Genomic DNA, 19,221 nt, shown 5'->3' on the forward strand with positions numbered 1-19,221 from the left:
GAAGTTCAGGAAGTGAAAATGACCAAGTAGAGCTAGCACTTTTTTGAAAGGTGCACATTTGAAGTAAGGCCAAGCTGTATACTCTATAACCCATAGTACACCCATCAATCATACACCAAAATAAAGGGAATTAAAGGTTCTTTGCAATATACCTAAGATATACAAGGTCTTTTTTAAATAGCCAGTATAACCAGTGAGGAAAGCCGGGGACATTCTTTTTCTTTAAATTCCTAACCCTATGCAAAATGCGAAACTGTATAGCGCCACCTTAAAGAAAATAAAAAAATGTTTGCAATTATTTTTTTTTATTTTCATATAATTATGTATGATGTTCTGAATAAAATGGTACATTCATATTGCATTTAAGCATGAAAATAAGCTAATTATGATCATTTTTCTCTTGCTTACATAATTTGCCATGAGGTATGTTTGTGTGAGTAGTGACCTTAATTATGGGGAAATTAGAAGACTTAGAATATAGGAATAGAGTCAACTTAAATTTAAAACTGTTGCAATAAGTGACAGAAATATATGGTGAAAATGTTTCTTTTCATTTATTTGCAATGAAATAAAAAAATAAATGAAGAGAAAGTGAATTCGCCTCTTCCATATTAAACAATAGGCAAATATTTTACACTTTGACCTTTGACCTTTATGAAGCTGATGAGTTACCTCCCTTTTCTAATTGTAAAATTCATTGTTGATATCTCAGAAATAATTCTGGCTAGTTTCATGTTCCTGTCATTCAGCATAACATTGGTTGCTATGTTTACAAAATGTAATGTGCATTCTTAAAATAGCTCACTTTTATCATGGGGGGGGGGGGTAGGCTGGACTTGTTAGAGACTCTGACACTCATAAATACTGTTCTGTGGGGAAAAAGGCAGGAGAATTATTCATAAGGATTGTTTTGATGCTTGCGACTTAAATGTTTCAGCCATATAAACATAATTAAATCATAAAAAAATAATACCTACATCTTCTTTATGGTGGCGCTCACCAGATAATATGTACTTTTGAGAGAGTGACGTATGTAAGGTGAAGTAGTTGGCATTTAAAACATGCACAGTGGAGAGAATGTTTGCATACCTCTATGCTACATTAATGTAATGTGGATGATATTTCTTTCTGATATTGTACTTTTGGAAATTTTACATGATTTAAGCACACTGCTAACTAAAATGACTGCTCCCTTGTGTTAAAAAATCAGTCTGAATTAGTCTAAAGTACACTATACATAGCAGCTATTAAAATAGGGAAAATGAATTTTGCCAGACTAGACAATACCAGCTTCTGAAAGTGCAATGAATGAATTACCAAATATATAAAATGTAAAAAAAGTTATCGGCTCTTTTTTATACAATTGACCTCTGAAGTTCAGGAAGTGAAAATGACCAAGTAGAGCTAGCACTTTTTTGAAAGGTGCACATTTGAAGTAAGGCCAAGCTGTATACTCTATAACCCATAGTACACCCATCAATCATACACCAAAATAAAGGGAATTAAAGGTTCTTTGCAATATATCTAAGATATACAAGGTCTTTTTTAAATAGCCAGTATAACCAGTGAGGAAAGCCGGGGACATTCTTTTTCTTTAAATTCCTAACCCTATGCAAAATGCGAAACTGTATAGCGCCACCTTAGACAGCCTTGCTATGTAATCTTGGGTTGCAGCTACTGGCACCCGCGCAATCTAATATCACGATAATGGAATGGAGCTTATAATTGTACCTGAACTCGGCATAACTTGTAAATAGTTACATCATTATGACTCATAATTTTAAATCAGTAGTATATATAGCAATGTCTCTGGCAGGCATTAAAATTGCAAGCAACAAACGTAGCTACAAATCCGAAAGAAGTGAACATTCATTTACTACCAGGCTTTCTCTAAACGATTATATTTACACTTTTATTCATAAGTTAAATAAACTTAGCATATTTAAAAAAAGAACACATGCCTTTAACCCGATTCGTTTAGCAGCTGCTAACATTAAATGAGATATATCAGAGAATTCCTTGCAATAAAATTGAATGTTAAATTAAATAAATATTCTTGGAACAAAATTATATTCCATCATAGGTTAAAAAAATCGAACAAAATGTTATGCATTTCTTTGAAAGCGACGTAGCGAGTGGAACATACACTTGAGACCCTTTATTTTAGGGGCACTAACGTACGCTGAATTGGGCACCCTTATCCCCAAGTCTGGTGCAGAATATCCCTACTTGTACGAAGCAATGCATCCGATAGTAGCCTACCTGTTTGCATGGACCAAGGTTATTGTAACACAGCCGTCCTCAATGGCGATTGTTTGCCTGACGTTTGCGGAATACGTTGCCACTTTCATGGACTATTGTGGATCTCCTCAAATTCCTGTCAAGCTTATTGCTGCTCTTGTTATACGTAAGTTTTAAAAGATATCAAAACAAAAATTTATACTCGTATTAAATGACATTACTAATATGACGTTTTAATACCCCGTTTCATAATATCGCTTATCACATATTAGGTGTATTTTGCATACGGTGTGTACAGTTTAACAATTTTGATATGTCATCAAAATGCTAACATATCACATTATGTTAATCATATTGGACCAAATAAGTCCATGAAATTATTGTGTAGTACTCTCTTTACCGATTGAATGTGATCGTGGGAATTTTCATTATCGATCCTTCTGGAAATTAATTTTTTTTCCCTATTACTATTCACATTTTGGAGGCCATTTTTCGAATCGATTACCCAAGATGCATTGGGAAAAAAGTTACTTTTGTAGGAATATAGCCAATTTACCCCACAGGGTTTCGTTAGAAATAAAAAGTTACTTCAGTAGGAATATAGCCAATTTACCACACAGAGTTCGTTACAAATAAAAGTCAGGTTATCGGTCAATGGACAGAGATATGGGGATCCAGACCTGTAACAGGCACTCGAGCCCTATGACAAAAGAGGATTAAATATAACGTATATGTGCAAATAAACTCACCTCTGTTTCCAGAAAGAATGTCAGCAACGTCCAGCCTCCCAACTCACAGAATGTTATCCCACTACATCATTATTCCTAATAAAATAGAATACATATCCGGTCATAAATACATTAAATCTGGAATTACTTTACTCAGCAACAACTTTACCGTCCGTTCATATGAACTTCCAACAACTGGAATCCTACTTTTCCTGCCGAATACAATTCTGCATCAAGATTAATTCAATTGGTACACTTTAGGCAGAAACATTGTAAAAATTCTATTCGAAATCGATGCAGATGGCTCGTCTAACTGAATTCGAGTGAACTATGTTACATTACATGTTAATTTCCACTGGAGATCCACTGTTGAAAAATGATGTTGTATGTGTTAAACGTTATATTGATTTGAAAGGACAGCTGCTCTTTAAATAATAATTGAAAGAAATGTTAGACTTTAAAATGTTATAAATTCTAGAACTAGGAATAATGCGTCAACTAGCATTTGAGACTATTTGTATGCGCAACAATTGAAAGGTACAACGTCTGAGCCAGCATAAACGAATTATTTCATATTCTTTCTTTCCAATCTATTTCCATTAAATATAAACTATGTCATAAGCAAAATCTCAAATGGGTTATTATTTAACATTAGATTTATGAAATTCGTTGAATAATTTCTAGCTTTTGCTTGCCAAAACACGCTTAAACTTTAAATTATTTTTCCCCTTTCAAAATTCAATAATAAATCACTACCGAACTGAGAGATAGAGGATCTCAGATGGATAATAATTTAATATAGAATTTATGAAACGAGATGAAAAATGAACAGCTTTTTTAATATATTTTTGTTTCTTTCTCAGTTGAAATTGTTTAAATAGAAAGAACCAATAATTTCGTTCATTTTGACAGGCCTTTCATTTGTGGTGCGTAAAAATTAGTCCCAAACAAAAAGTAGATTATAATTTTCTTACAAAATGTAGATCAAAGAACAATCGCCCTGCTGAATAAATGGAACATTTTACAAAATTATTTTTCAACACAGAATGTCCGATGTGCGGGATGTCGCACTGTTTGATGCAGTACCTGTTAGAATGCAGTAGACGTTCCATGTATACATAATCTAACATGTCACGTTCACAAGTAAACATCACATTGTTGCAATATTCATATAAAAAATATTTAATGGATGCAGAAATTCCCATATTTGCTGTAATGTATTTGTGACAGGAAATTTATAGCACTTGACTTGGAATAGTAGACTACAGAATAGGTAAACAAATGTAATTTTGAGTCGGAATGGCATCAAATATTTACCACGTAAATATACAGTAGCTTGATAAAATTCTGTCAATTTGGAGACCGGTTTATGTCCAGATTCTTCTGTGAACAGAGGTTACTCTATTTACTTCTGTAAGTTAACATTTAAGTCACGCTTGTGTATACGGTGGATTCCATTCTACATGTTGACCACCAAACCACCCCCTCCACTGAGCAATACCCGTAGTGTTACTTCTTTTTGTTGTTTTTGTTATGGTTGGATAGTCATTTTTCATGTTATTATATGTTATGCATGGCATAAGAAGCCCTGCGGTGGTAAATTGGCTATATTCAGACAGACGAGACCATTTTACCTCAATTCTTTTCGTGACTCTAATCGAAAATGGCCGCCCAAATGTTCATTGACAAAAAAATTTCCAGAAGGCGGGGTTTAAAAAAAGGTTTCCCACGATCGTAACCTTTCAGTAAAGAGAATACTGCACAATAATTTTCATGGGCTTATTTGGAACAATCAGAATCATATAAAGTGATATGTTCACATGTTGTAATAACAAAAATGATAAACCGCACACAATATAGCCAAAGTGTACCGCCTATATGATAAACTGAACTTATCACATTGTTTAGTGTTTTACCGGTCATTGACCAAAACGTCAATGTCATAAACTGAGTCATGCATGTTGGATCATTTCGTATTAAACTCTGTTTAGAAGTTTAGGAAACTTGTTGAATATTATGAGGGTTTTACTCACCAAGGATCGAAGAAAAAAATTTATTAACGTTGTTTCATAGATTTCTTGCGATAAGATCTAGAATGACCTTTCGTCTTCGTTTTGAACAGGACTTATTCAGTTGGGTCATCTTCGAGACTCCATTTTAATACCTCCATTTAGTGTATAAGCATGTAAATAGTGTGTACAAATAGTTATAAAATGGGTTGCAGTGCCATTTTTCTGTGTTCGAATGCTTATCTAGATAAGATACAAATTAACGATTGTTGATTAACAGCACTACAATCTAGATTTTATAAAAATTCTCATCAATTCTTGAGCTTTATGTAAGGTTGAATTCAGGCATAAACAAATGCATATATAGCAACTATATTAATTTCTCGTCATAATCAAATATCTTATAGCCTTTGAAATCAGAAAATTTTTAATGACAGACAGTAGCTAAATAACATCATAAATGTTTATCTTGTGATTATGTTTCCTTTAAGTTTTAAAGATTGTAAAATACAGACTTGAAAAGTTGCTCAACCAATGAGAATCAAGGATCTGAATATTTATCTTGACTGTTCTGCTGTTCAACCAATGAGAAACAAGGATCTGAATATTTATCTTGACTGTTCTGCTGTTCAACCAATGAGAATCAAGGATCTTTTTACTTCTGCTCTATCTGACCTAGTTTTGTCTTCCTTCTAACACTTTCCTCATACAGTGTGATATTTTTTAGTTACGATCTGTATCATCAACTGTTATGATACCTCTTTGGCCTCGAGTATCCAGGTGATTTTTACGGTAGCCAAACTCATTGCCTTAGGAATCATTGTTGTTGGAGGAATCGTGAGGATGGCTCAAGGTGAGAAATTATCCATATTCTTGCAACGCCTCACTTTAACCACTGAAGCATCTCTTCTAAAATTGTTAACAGTGTTCGTTTTAGTGTAGCCTGCGAAGCTTTGGCAACAAATGGGTATCCCTTTTTAGATGGCGTTGTCACATTTACCTGCTTTTCTTGTCCCATTGATAAACGTTAAGCTTTCACGTTTGACTCTGTTTATCTAATATATGAAACGTTATAGAACTGGATACAGTTTGAATGTCTATATTCATATAAATATTTTGCCTTAGTCATTATATAGGGCATTTGCATCATGAAATGGTATAGCAAACGAGACAAAGCATTCTGCAGAATTCTTGTTACGCATTTGATCACAGTTCTTTTAGGTTGTGTGTGTGTGATTTGGATTTTTTAACGTAGCTTTCAGTCATATCGTTCCGATGCCTGCAGTATGGCAGTTTATAGTGATATTTAAGCACTGGGGTATCATGTTGCAGACATGTAGCATGATGTCCTACCCAGTCACATTATCCTGACACCAGGCGAGCAGTCCTAACACTAACATATTAATGCTGAGCGCCATGCGAGGCAGCTGTTAGTACCATTTTTGTAAGTCTTTGGTATGGCTCAGCCGGGGATCGAAACCACGACCTCTCGCATCTGAAGCGGACGCTCTGACCACTAGGCCACCGGAGCGGTTTCTATTAGGATGGTGATGATTGTATTCTATTCTTCTTGACGACACATTTTAAAGCAGCTTCAACATTTTAGATGTATATTCCTAAATTAAAGCTGTGCTTTGAATATTTTTTTATATAGCAAAATTGGGTAAATAAAAAATGTCGGTTTATTAAGATTTCTGGAACAACTTTATTTTTATAAATAATGTGGAAATATGTATACAGAATATGAACTTGATATATGTCCAATCCCCAAATAAGTCAGTTGACTCTCGTTGACACTACGAATTCAGGTAAAAAATCCCCTAGATTCATAGCTATTAATACGTATATTCCAGTTCTACTTCAAATTAGTTTTAGGTATATTAGCTTAAGGCTATCGTTTGATGTTTACATCTGCTGTTCAAGATTAAAGATATGGATATATTTTTTTAATTATATGCTTCGAGCTTGTGTTCTTCTTTACTCTGATGCGAGGCATGTACACCTCAAATATATGGCAATACCAATAGCCTGCCAGCAAGCAGAGCTAGCCACTTATCGCAGTAGACATATGGGTAAAATGAAAGCAGTATATATATATATATATATATATATATATATATATATATATATATATATATATATATATATATATATATATATATATATCGCCATAAATTACATCTATCTGAATTGTTTTTAGAAATGATCACACATGGAAAGGGCTTGCAGTTCACTGTGAACATCACTTTGTGTCAAAATTTAACTTTGTATGAAAAAATGCATCGGTGATTTTGAAACAGCGGTGCATAAACGTCGATTACTATGAGCGTTGACGTCTAAGATTAATGAATGAAACATTTATTTTTCGATTTCGCGCGGTTTTTAAAAGCCATGGACGTTTTTTAACTATAATGTGTACTCTATCTTTTGTAAATTTTTATTTGGGACTGTTGATGCCATGTTAAATTTGTGTATAAAACGGTCCCTTACATCCTTAAAAAAATCTTTTGTATGTAATTACACATTTTTCTAAGCTGTTGCAACATGCATTTTGATTGGTTATATTCAGATCATTTGATGAAGAAAACTAGCTAATATTAGTTCACAAGACCAGAAAGGAACCTGATATATTCATGTATTCTTCTTGTCTACATTAACAGTATTTGTAAACAATGGTTCAAATCTATTATTATCATCATGTATTTTTTGAGATGCGTTACTAAAAATTTTTAAAATATTTTGGATTACAAGAATTTAGTTTATTATAACATTTTACAGAATTCCTGGGGTCATGAAGCTTGAAAATAATGATTCTGTAACTTTACTGCAGGTCATCTAAGCGTCCTGCAAACTGGATTCAAGGGTACAACAAGTTCGCCCGCATCTGTAGCATTAGCTTTCTATGATGCAATGTGGGCATATGATTTGTGGTAAATGAAAATTTCTACCCTCTTGCTACTCTACAAGTACTGAATGTAAGGAAATATACTTCATTAATTACAACTAAATAAAGAAGTGACTTATGAATTCTTCTCACTAAATTGAATACCTATTGAATTCAAACATGAATCCTTAGCGTACAAACGATCCACATCATATCATAAGTTACTCAAGAAGTGAAATCTAACTGTACAATTTAACACCAAAACCATCCTTTAAAACTGAAATCTAACCGTACAATGTAATACAAAATGTCTTACCCTAAAACTAAAATTTGACTGTAAATTTTAACGCCAAAAATATCATCGTCTGCAACTGAAATCAAACTGTGCAGTTTAACGCCAAATATCATAATCTAAAACTGAAAGCTAACTTAACGATTTAACACCAAATGTCATACACTGAAACTGAAATCTATAAGTACAATAACACCAAATATCATACTCTAAAACTGAAATCTAAATGACCAATTTAACACCAAATATCATTCTCTAAAACTGAAATCTAAATGACCAATTTAACACCAAATATCATACTCTAAAAGTGAAATCTAAATGACCAATTTAACACCAAATATTATACTCTAAAAGTGAAATCTAAATGACCAATTTAACACCAAATATCATCCTCTAAAACTGAAATCTAAATGACCAATTTAACACCAAATATCATACTCTAAAACTGAAATCTACATGACCAATTTAACACCAAATATCATCCTCTAAAACTGAAATCTAAATGACCAATTTAACACCAAATATCATACTCTAAAACTGAAATCTAAATGACCAATTTAACACCAAAATATCATACTCTAAAAGTGAAATCTAACTGAATAATTTAACACCAATTATATTACTCTAAACAGTCTCATTGATCCAAAACGTTATTAACTTATCGAAGATTTACTATATCTGAGTAGCATTTGAAATAGAAATCGACTTGTCCAGAATGAAACATTTCATTCATATAAATTGCCACCCCATAAGTGATTTTATTTTCATTATTTGTATTTATGTATTTGATAATTTAAATCTTTCAGGAATAACTTGAACTACTTAACAGAGGAGCTGAAAAATCCCTTCGTGTAAGTATATACTCAACGTTTTGTCTTTAAGTGCAAATTTATACTAACCCTTGACAGAGAGTGGGAGAGAAGAATATATATATATATATATATATATATATATATATATATATATATATATATATATATATATATATATATATATATATATATATATATATATATATATATATATATAGATAGATAGATAGATAGATAGATAGATAGATAGATAGATAGACACACACACACAACACACACCTACCCAGGATCAGTGAGTTTTGTAAACCAAATTGCCTTACTATTTGGATTATCATCTTAAGCTACTACTACCGCATAAATCCAGCCATCCTAGATACTATTTTTAGTTACAGGGAGCTAAAACTAATCTGCCGAACTATTTGGCGGTAGAGCAGAGTGATCTCCCCGTACGTATACAACTTGGCGGAAAAGTTTTAGAACGTGACAGTTACTGCTTCCGCTAGTGCCGAAAGGTACGCTCTCGTCACGAGAGACCTCGCAAAAACCAGAATCTACGTGAAAAATATACCATTACCTGTTGGAGGAGTTTCTCACTTCTAAGTAAAGTATACTCCCTCCAAATTTCCAGTTTGTTTCTCTTTTTTATCCCGGCAAAGTTCTGCCTTTACAATTTGCTATCAAGTCTCTAGCGCTTATAAAATATCCTTATATATGATCCTTTCCATTATGAACGAATACTTATCACTGAGTTTCTATTACAAGGCATTCGTAGCGTCCGGGCGCCAACTTCAATATGATTTGCCTGTACAGGAGGTCTGTGAACCTTTTGCCCCACAGGTAATTGACTCATATTGAATACTATCGTACCTACTGTTACATATCTATAACGATGCCCCAGTTCCCTTTTAGGTGAAGGATTTTTGTGTGTAATTTAGACACTTATGTACATTTCTGTATTGCTTCCGCTCTGGTCGGACAATTACAGGTCGGATTTCTATACATGGCATTCTCAGTCCTGGTGGCCCCGAGTGGCCGAGTGGTCTATAACGCTCACCATTACGGATCACTGCCTTCTCACTTCTGTCTGTGTGGGTTCGAGTCTCTGTTTCGGCCTATGTGGGTATGTGAGAAAGCTTGCCAGTAGCTTCTCCTGGGTCAGTGGTTCTTTACGGGGTTTCGCCCCGGGTTCCTCTTTTACCATTAATACTGGCTGCTATGTATAGCCTATCTTGCGCTGAAAATGGCGTTAAACCCCACAACAACAGTTGCGTCCTGCTCATGCATGTTTCTATAAGCTACACTTGAGTCATGTTTATCTGCATAAGCATTTGATTATATTTAAATTGCACCTAGTCACTCGCATGGGTAGCATGTGCAAATTCACAAGATAGATTCCGGCTACAATATTGATATGTGTGCATGTCGTTATGCCCTTAAGAAACTCCTTATGTATGTATAATTTCGTCATTTCTGGGTCATACATGTGAGTTTCCTATACGACGCCATCTTTAGCATTGGAACGCCATTCTTCAATGATTCTACCTGTACATGCCGTTAGTGGCCTTCCCTACAGGTAGCATTGTAATTGAGATCGTCTGCTATCACTTGTTTCCAGGTAACCATCATTTGGTATAGCCCTGCGCCCACACTGTATTAAAAAACACATGTGCAGGCCCACAGATTTAGACATCTCGTCCTTATAGGTGATACTCCATTATATTTTACTTGAATGCTTCATTGTTTTATTAGGCTTCTGTTATCTATTTCCTGGTCAACTTATTAAGATTTAGCTCTGCACCGACAGTGCGTTCTAAATGAATTGTGCAGGGCAACAGTTTTATCCGTTTTACATTATTTGTCTTACAGATCATAACTATGTGCAAAGCGCAAAAGCACATAGTTCAGGACGAAGATGTCACCAGTCTGCATGCTGACCTTTCCTCAGTGTGTGAATATTTGGCGCAAAAGGGACATAATCAATTTACTCTTCATCCACGAAGCGCCAGACATTGACTCTCTCTGAAATAGCTCAAAAAACCCAAGTCACCACCGGCTTCTCGTGGGTCGGTGGTTCTTTCCGGGGTTTTCCGGGTTCTTCCTCCACCATTAATACTGGCCGCCATGAATAGCCTATCGTGCTGAAAAATGGCGTTAAACCCCACAACAACAACAACAACAACCAAGTCACCACCACAGGTACCACATGACTCAGCCTATTTGGCTATTCCCTCTACATTGCCTCCTCGGGGTTCGACTTTGATTCATATTGTGGAACAGCGAGGAACAGGGCTAACACACAGCCATGTTCACTCTCACTCAGCAGACATACAGATCGGTTGCATGGATCAAACATCCCATACCCAGCCCAGACTGGTGATCCTAACGATAGTTTCCCAACACGGCTGGCATATTTCCGTTGCCACCTGCCTAGACCATATACTAGAGATCACGATGGGCCAAAACATCAATATTATGCGCTAAATCACTAATACCCCTGGTTCCAGTACGTCAAATACGACTTTTGCAGACATGTGCAGGGACCATTCTAACGCTCATAACGCCTCGAGACACTCATTCGGTACAATGCCTCGAATAGTTCCTCACGCCTCAAGAGATGTCGCTTCGCATTTTCTGTACACTCTGCCACGAGAACAGACTCTTTACTATGCGACTGCCTCGAAGTCACGGTTTCTAATTCAGAGTATTCTACGAGTTTAGTGAGCGACAGACCTCATCACTCTTCCCCAGCTAAGTTTTAAGCATTACAGGGGACTTTAGCCTCGTCTCATGCAACCAAGATGATGTTGCTTGTCATCCAGTGCTGTCATTTGCCCTCTCAAATGGCACCGGAAAATGCAACCGTCCGAGCCTCCACTGAGAATGGTGTCCGCCGTCGACTCTCGGAGATTTGTTCTCCTCCTGCAACTCCATCAACAACTTGGAACGGAGCTTCGGCAGCTGTTGATCTTACCTTCAGTTACTTCCACAGTTTTCGAGAGCTACAGACATTCAGACCCGCCTTCATCACCTGTTCGTCGGCGGTTCTACCTTTGTCATACACTTTCGTATGGAACATCAGCAGTTGACAGTGATATGCCACTTTAGGAATGACAAAGCCACACTCCATATGTATGGACCCAATGGCCTTTGATAACACTGGGCCGTTAGTGCGATATATCATTGCCGTGGCTTCGATGTTGGACTGTCGTCTCTATGGCTGTCGTCCAACAGGCGGAACTCCGAATACCTCAGGGCATGCATTCGAGAAAGTCTCAGGAACAGCCCGAGTGACAAATAGAGCCGGTCAATACACTTTGGCCAATGCCGTAACGGCAGCTACAAATTTACAGTTGGATGAACGCGATTCGGTACTCTCTGCCTGCACTTGCCTGAATGACCACCATAAGGCCAAGCTTTGAGCACAATCTTTATCATGTAACCTATTGTTTAACGGTCAGATTTCAGCAGTCCGCAAGCAATCCACAAAGGATACAAATTCACCTCTATCCCACAACCACAGCATCGATATAGGGATAGTACGGGAAATTAACAAAAGGACGCAAGGGCCACACAAACCATTGAGAACTGCCCTATTGAAGCTCCTCCCAGAGAAAGCCACATTTCTCTCACACCAAAGTGGATATAGCACCGAGTAGGGTCCTATGATTGTTCCAGAATTTCCTTGGTCCCAATATGAAACTGCACTCTGCGTCCGGTCATCGACCTATGTTCCCACAATTCATTCCCAGACTTTGGTTCTCAGTGGAAACACCACAATGTATTTGAAAGCCATCCGTGAGGGAAACTTCGCCATTTGTGTGGATTTAAACGGTGAAAATTTTCTTGTCCCTATAAACAAGGCTTATATGACATTTCTGCGATTCGCCTATAAACATTGTATACTATACCAATTCTGTGCACTCCCACTGGAGCTCAGCATCGGCCTCTGGTTATTCTCTCGTCTGATGACTCGAGTAATGGCGCATGTCAGGACCATTTCTTTGGCGGCAACATCAAGTTACCTGAAAGACATCCTGCAGAAACATCAGTAAATTAGATTTGACAAGTCATATAACCCTTGTTACCAATCTTGACTTCTCGTCAAGGAAAAGGCCGACATAGTACGATCTGAACAATTTGTTCACCTAGACATTGGGTTCGTCTACCTTCGGATAGGGCATAGAGATCCGAAACATGGTAGCACCTTTACTTTCAAGGAATTTTATCCGCCCGGGAATTCCTTCGCCTACTAGGCTTGCTCAACACAGCAGCGGAGTTCATCGTCATAGGTAGCCTTCCTATGCGCCCATGGCAAATGATTCCTCTGCCTGAATGGAGTCCTAAAGTTTGCCCCCATACCTTTCTCGCATCATCTGTACACAGTTGAGGCATCTTCTGCGGTATTGGGCAAATATAGTTTGGTTAACTGCAGGTATACATCTATCAATACAACCGCACGAAATTACTGTCTGTACCGATGCAAGTACGGAGTGCTGGGAGCCCACTTACTACAATCCTTTCGGGAAGCCAGCGTTGCAATCCCTTCACAAGAACAACAACCTCGTTTCAATAAATTCTGGGAATGACGGCCATTGTCAAGGCCTTTAACTGGTGACAGGAATATCTGCATGGCAAAGGAGTTCTCATTATGTCCTCAGTAATGGTCATTTATCTCAAATGAAAAGAAGGAACTAAGTCATAAACGGGTGATTTATCTCATATGACAAGGAGAACCAAGTTCCAAGACCTTTGCGTCCAGGTGTGGGACTTTCTAAATTGTATTTTTCAACAACAAATCCACGTACAAGTTCACCATATCTCAGGACTCCTAACATTCTAGCCTAATCTTTGTCCCGGAAAAATCAATTAGTGCAGACGGAATCGTCTCTTCATCCAATGATTGTCATTAAGATTTGTACTCGATTGGACCAACCGTTGATTGACCTGATTGCGACAAGATGTAATACTTACTATCAACCTTCGTATCTCTAGTCCTGGACTCAATGCCTGGGCAGTCGACGCTTTATCGATGCATTGATCGCTTTATCGATACGGCATAGATGCATACAGCTACCCTTCATCACCTGATTCCAAAACCGATACAGAAAGCAAGAGAATCAGAGTGTCGGGTTATCCTCATTGCACCATTAGGATGGTAGAAGTCGTGGATCAACGAGTCACATCATCAATCTCGGAACGGGAACTCCTTGGATAATTCGGATTTTCCCTCATCTACTCAAACAACTACGCCGGCAGTTGTTTCATTCCAACTCAGAGTTATAGAACCTGCACGTCGGGATCATCTGGAACAGGACTGTAGATATAAACAATTCGCAAAACCAGCCGTGGAGAGAATCGCTCTAGCAAGAAAGCTCTCCTCTCTGAAAAGCTACGAAGGCAAATGGCACGTTTTTATCCAGTGGTGCACAAACGAACACATCATACCTCTCCATGCATTTATACTGCAAATAGCTAACTTCCTCTGGCTCCTTGTACAAGTACGATATAAGGTTACCGCTCCACGATCATTGAAATCTTTCGTCATAACGGAAAAGGCAAAACACCCGACCTACTCTTCAACTGGGAGTATAGACGACCAAAATGGTCGCCTGATGCCCAATGCGGACCCCATCTCTGGCATTGCCTGGCTGAACAAGACATATTGGAACCGCTTTCAAGGGCACCTCTGACGCACATTCCTACAAGACCTGTTGACAAATGGTGTTATCAACTGCAGGAAAAATAAGCGAAATACATGTCCTATCAGCAGACCGAATTACATACAGTTCCGACAAGACCGGTCAGTCTTACTTATGAAGGCATCCTGTTTCATCTGCAACAACCGCCTTCCTTCATCAAGCCTCTGTCACGTCTAGACACACCAGTTTCATGCCACCTACAAGACCCATTTCGAGTTTTGGCTTGGTACCTTAATAGAACAGATGCGTTCAGTCGAGGCCGATCACACGTCTTTCTACTTCTCAATACAGGACAGGAGGATATATCAACACAGACTATCTTGTCCTGGATAAATTGGGGTATACACTCAGCATATTTGGAAATAATCCCAGCTCAGATTAACTTATTCCTCATTTCGGCTCATGAAGATAGTGCAGTGGAATTATTCGTTAAACAACATCATTCAGGCTGTGGAATGGAGATTGGAATCCAAATTCTCTAGCTTTTATCTCCAAGATCTGTCATCCCAGATGGCACAATTCAATCCGGTAGGACCAATATCCGCGCCTCAACAGGTCAACCTTCCAGGTTGATCGACTGCTTCTTAAGACGTTGGATTTGCGGAGGTAAAATGTTTTACCTGTTTGAGTCCACGCCCCGACAGATCTAGTACCCGCCAGTATGGTTACCTAGAAGTTGTCTCACATACTTTAGGGGACCGGAAATTATATTATTCTCCTAAGGTTTTATGATTCGGTAGCGCATTTAAAGAAGAAGCCATTTTTTTTTCTAGTAAAATATGATTCTTCGAGATTACTTACCCATTCATAATACACATACACCTCCCGGCCTCCCGCCAGTGACATCCATAGAGAGCGGGCCTTCTGCTTCAGTAGTAACCGACACGTTCTTAGACATTGCCTCAAGGCTTATCCCTGAGGGGAGATCACTCTGCCCGACCGCCCCATAGGTCGGCAGACAACGTTTAGATCCCTTTAGCTTGATGTAGTGTCTGGGAAGGCTGGATTTGCAAATTAGTAGTAGTTCTTCTAAGGTAATATGATTGGGTAAGTATTCTCGAAGAAACATATTTTACTAGGAAAAATTAAGATTCTCCACATAGTTAAATCTTGTGTAAAGGATGTTTGTCACATGCTTTATTGCAAAAGAGCGTCTAATTGTTCTAGAACAATAAACTTTCTTTTAATAAAAGTTTTCAACAGGAAAATTGAGCTTTCTTGTAGTATTTTGATTTGGCTGAAATGATTTATTGACTTTACTGTTCTCTGGAAATAAAATGTTCTCATAAATAATATTCCTTCACTTAGATCCTTAGATTTATAATGAAATTCAAGTAAGGATGTATTCTTGGATTGTATTATTGTGATCCAACAAACGAATATTGACAGATCTCCACGACATTGGTCATCATAGACACATCGACACTTCAAGACCATACATACATACATACATACATACATACATACATACATACATACATATTTTAGTAGCCAAATACATTAATATCTTCTATTAATGCGACCTAAGTGGAAATACATCATTTTAATTGTAAGCTAGATAGGTGGACAATCAGGTAGGTGAAAGAAAATGCGTAGGCGGTTACCTTTTAGATTTACGAAACCATGCATCCAGATTGTTGCTATTGACGTCATCCTAGGTTTAAAAAGATCAGGAGGCAACTAATTTTTTTATTATCTTAAAGGTGATAAACTCGGTAACCATACATGTACCTTGTTAATTACATTGACAAATATATTCATAAAACATCGCTACTTTGTTAGAAACATCTTTGATGAAAGATATTGTTTAATTTATTTCTCAGATTTTCTGCGATTTATATACATAGTTAGTAAGTTCTGAGATTAGAAAAACTGAATAAGGAACTTAGGATGAAGTCTTGAGTAAGCCCAATGTTTACTACACCAGAAATATAGCTTTAACACGTGTTGTAAATTACGAATAGTTTTGAATATTTTGGGATTTGTTTAGGAACCTACCGCGAGCAAATGTTTTCGGGATCTTACTGGTGACAGTAATATACATTCTGGCAAATATCTCCTATTTCACCGTCCTGACAGCAGATGGACTCCTGAAATCCGATGCAGTTGCTGTGGTATGTTAGCTTTTGCATGTTATATCTACACATCAGCGTATTCTAGTTTTATATGAATACAGTCTTGAAATACGTATTGCGTTTTGAATTAAAATACATATCGACCTAGTTCTGTCATGACAACTTTCTACCAGTTTTGTGCCACGATTAGGTGCGATTACACCTCCGTAGAAGTGGAAATATATTCATACGTAAAAAAATCTATTCATGCGCACAAACATTTAAAGAGACATATGATACGATAGTTTGTCTATGCTACAAAACGGAATGCTATATATGAAATGCTTACGTTATATCCATACTAAAGTTTATACGATCTGCGAAAGTTCCTAGTTACAAAACATTTATTTGTAAACATACCTGCACATTGCTTGGTAAAGTATGCTGCAAGCTGGACAAATAACCTTTTTACCTAGAAGATATTGCACTTGCAGCTATTTCAGCGTCAAATAACGTAACATATGGGCTCAGTGAAATGTTATCAATCGAGACATCCCAGAACGAGTTTCTGAAATTCAAAATATTCATTTTTATTTTTTTCTCATTTCTTCTGTAACCTGGCTGGTTTTAGTGGCACAACTAATGACTTTGCAACAATCTCTTTCCATTTTGCTTGTTCTCCTCTGCTCCTTGGGACTTGATACAGTCCATGCCTGTCCACTCTTTGATGTTACCTTCTCATTTGTTTTTTCTGTCTGCCTCGTTTTCTTTTGCCTCTCGCTGTGCCCTGTATGATTGTCTTTGACAGGCCATATGAGCGTGAGAAGTGACCATACCATCTTACTTTGCGTTTCATTACAGTGGTTAGCAGATCATATGTTCCAATTGCACGTTGGATTCTAACGTGCACCTCTTCATTAAAGATGTGGTCTAAGTATGAGGTGTTCAGGATCCCTCGATAACATCTGATCAAAAGGCATTGATTCTTCTGTTTTGGTTTGCTCTCGGTTCCATGTCTCAACGAAATACAGGAATTTGGACAAGACGAGGGAGCGTATAAGCTTGTTCTTGGACCCAACCGTGATGTTATTATCCTCCCAATTCTGGACAGAACCTCATGTTTTGAACCTTCATCAGCGGCGATAGTACCTATGTACTTGAAGCTTGTCACTGTGCACAGCTTCAGTCTATTCATTCCTATTTCCTTTTGGATGGAACTTGGGTTGTTTTCATTAGCTTGGTCATTTCAGTGCTGATCTTCATCCTATACCCCATTAGCGATGCTTGACTGAGTCGCTTCGCTACGGTTTCCAGTCCTTGTGCATCTCCTGCTAAGCCATCAATATCATCGGCGAAGCGAAGGCTAGTGATTTTTGTCTGCCTCCAACACTGAACCTGCCCTCATAGTCTTCCAAGGCATCTGTCATGGTCCTTTCCAGGTATATATTGAAGAGATTGGGCTAGAGGAGGCACCCCTGCTTGACTACGACTTTGGTTCTGAACCAACCTTCTATATTGCCTTTGACGAGAACTATGCTAGTCGCCTTGTCATACGGTTTTTTATGGTGCGGATTAGTTTTGAGTTCATGTTGTATATTCGCATGTTGGTTCAAAAGGCTGCTTGCTACACCTTTCGAAAGCCTACTGGAAGGCAATGAAGACATGACAGAGGTCCTGTTGATGCTGTATATACGTTTCACAGAGGATTCTAATGTTGAACATCTCTTCTATAGGGCTACGTCTTGTTCTGAAAGCAGTCTGTTCTTCAGCAATGATGTACTCTGCTTTGGGTTTTAGTGTATTGAAGATGCTCATAAGCATGACCTTACTTGGATGACGCTGATTTTTCGGTGGTTCATGCACAGTTGCAGATTCCATTTCTTAGGAAGAGTGCTTGAGGTCATCTCCCTTCACCATCACCATCATAGAGCTTTATGCTCCAACATCTAACCATGATGACGAGGAAGTGGATGCGTTCCACGACAAGCCTTAAAGTCGCATTGACCAGATCCCCAAGAAGAATATTATAGTTATTCAAGGTGACTGGAATGCCAAGGTAGGAAAAGATGGACAAGCCAAGTGGCAAGAAGACTGTGGTCCATACTTTAATGAACAGACCAATGAGAAATGGGTGAAGCTCTTGGATTTCACTATCTAAATATATATATATATATATATATATATATATATATATATATATATATATATATATATATATATATATATATATATATATATATATATATATATATATATATATATATATATATATAGTGTTATTGAACACACTTAGCAACAACATACCATCCAGAAGATGGATCTGACATAGTCCAGACGGAAATTATCAAAATCAGATTGATACATCTTGGTGAGGAAGCGCTTCTGGTCTGGCATTAACATCGCCACAACACGTAGCTTACCTGGAGATGACACAGGAAGTGACCACGACCTGCTGATGATGACTATCAAACTTCGTCTAATGAAAGCCGAGAAACCAATAAA

At 37.4% G+C, this 19,221-nt stretch overlaps 1 protein-coding gene across 6 annotated transcripts in view; it reads left to right on the forward strand.

Annotated features, from left to right (window-relative positions):
* Positions 1 to 19,221, forward strand: part of LOC149782900 (b(0,+)-type amino acid transporter 1-like) — an 80,112-nt gene that overhangs the window by 40,890 nt on the left and 20,001 nt on the right. For 5 of the 6 annotated variants that reach the window (XM_089934453.1, XM_089934455.1, XM_089934452.1 and 2 more), the window contains 5 exons: positions 2,168 to 2,407; positions 5,706 to 5,831; positions 7,809 to 7,908; positions 8,961 to 9,005; positions 16,656 to 16,779. In XM_089934453.1, the coding sequence (XP_089790579.1) occupies positions 2,168 to 2,407; positions 5,706 to 5,831; positions 7,809 to 7,908; positions 8,961 to 9,005; positions 16,656 to 16,779 (635 nt within the window). The remainder of the gene's footprint in view (positions 1 to 2,167; positions 2,408 to 5,705; positions 5,832 to 7,808; positions 7,909 to 8,960; positions 9,006 to 16,655; positions 16,780 to 19,221) is intronic. The other variant, XM_089934457.1, reaches the window with a different exon arrangement.

The sequence above is a fragment of the Sinohyriopsis cumingii genome, chromosome 15, assembly GCF_028554795.1.
Source record: "Sinohyriopsis cumingii isolate HCF-2022 chromosome 15, ASM2855479v2, whole genome shotgun sequence".
Classification (NCBI taxonomy): domain Eukaryota; kingdom Metazoa; phylum Mollusca; class Bivalvia; order Unionida; family Unionidae; genus Sinohyriopsis; species Sinohyriopsis cumingii.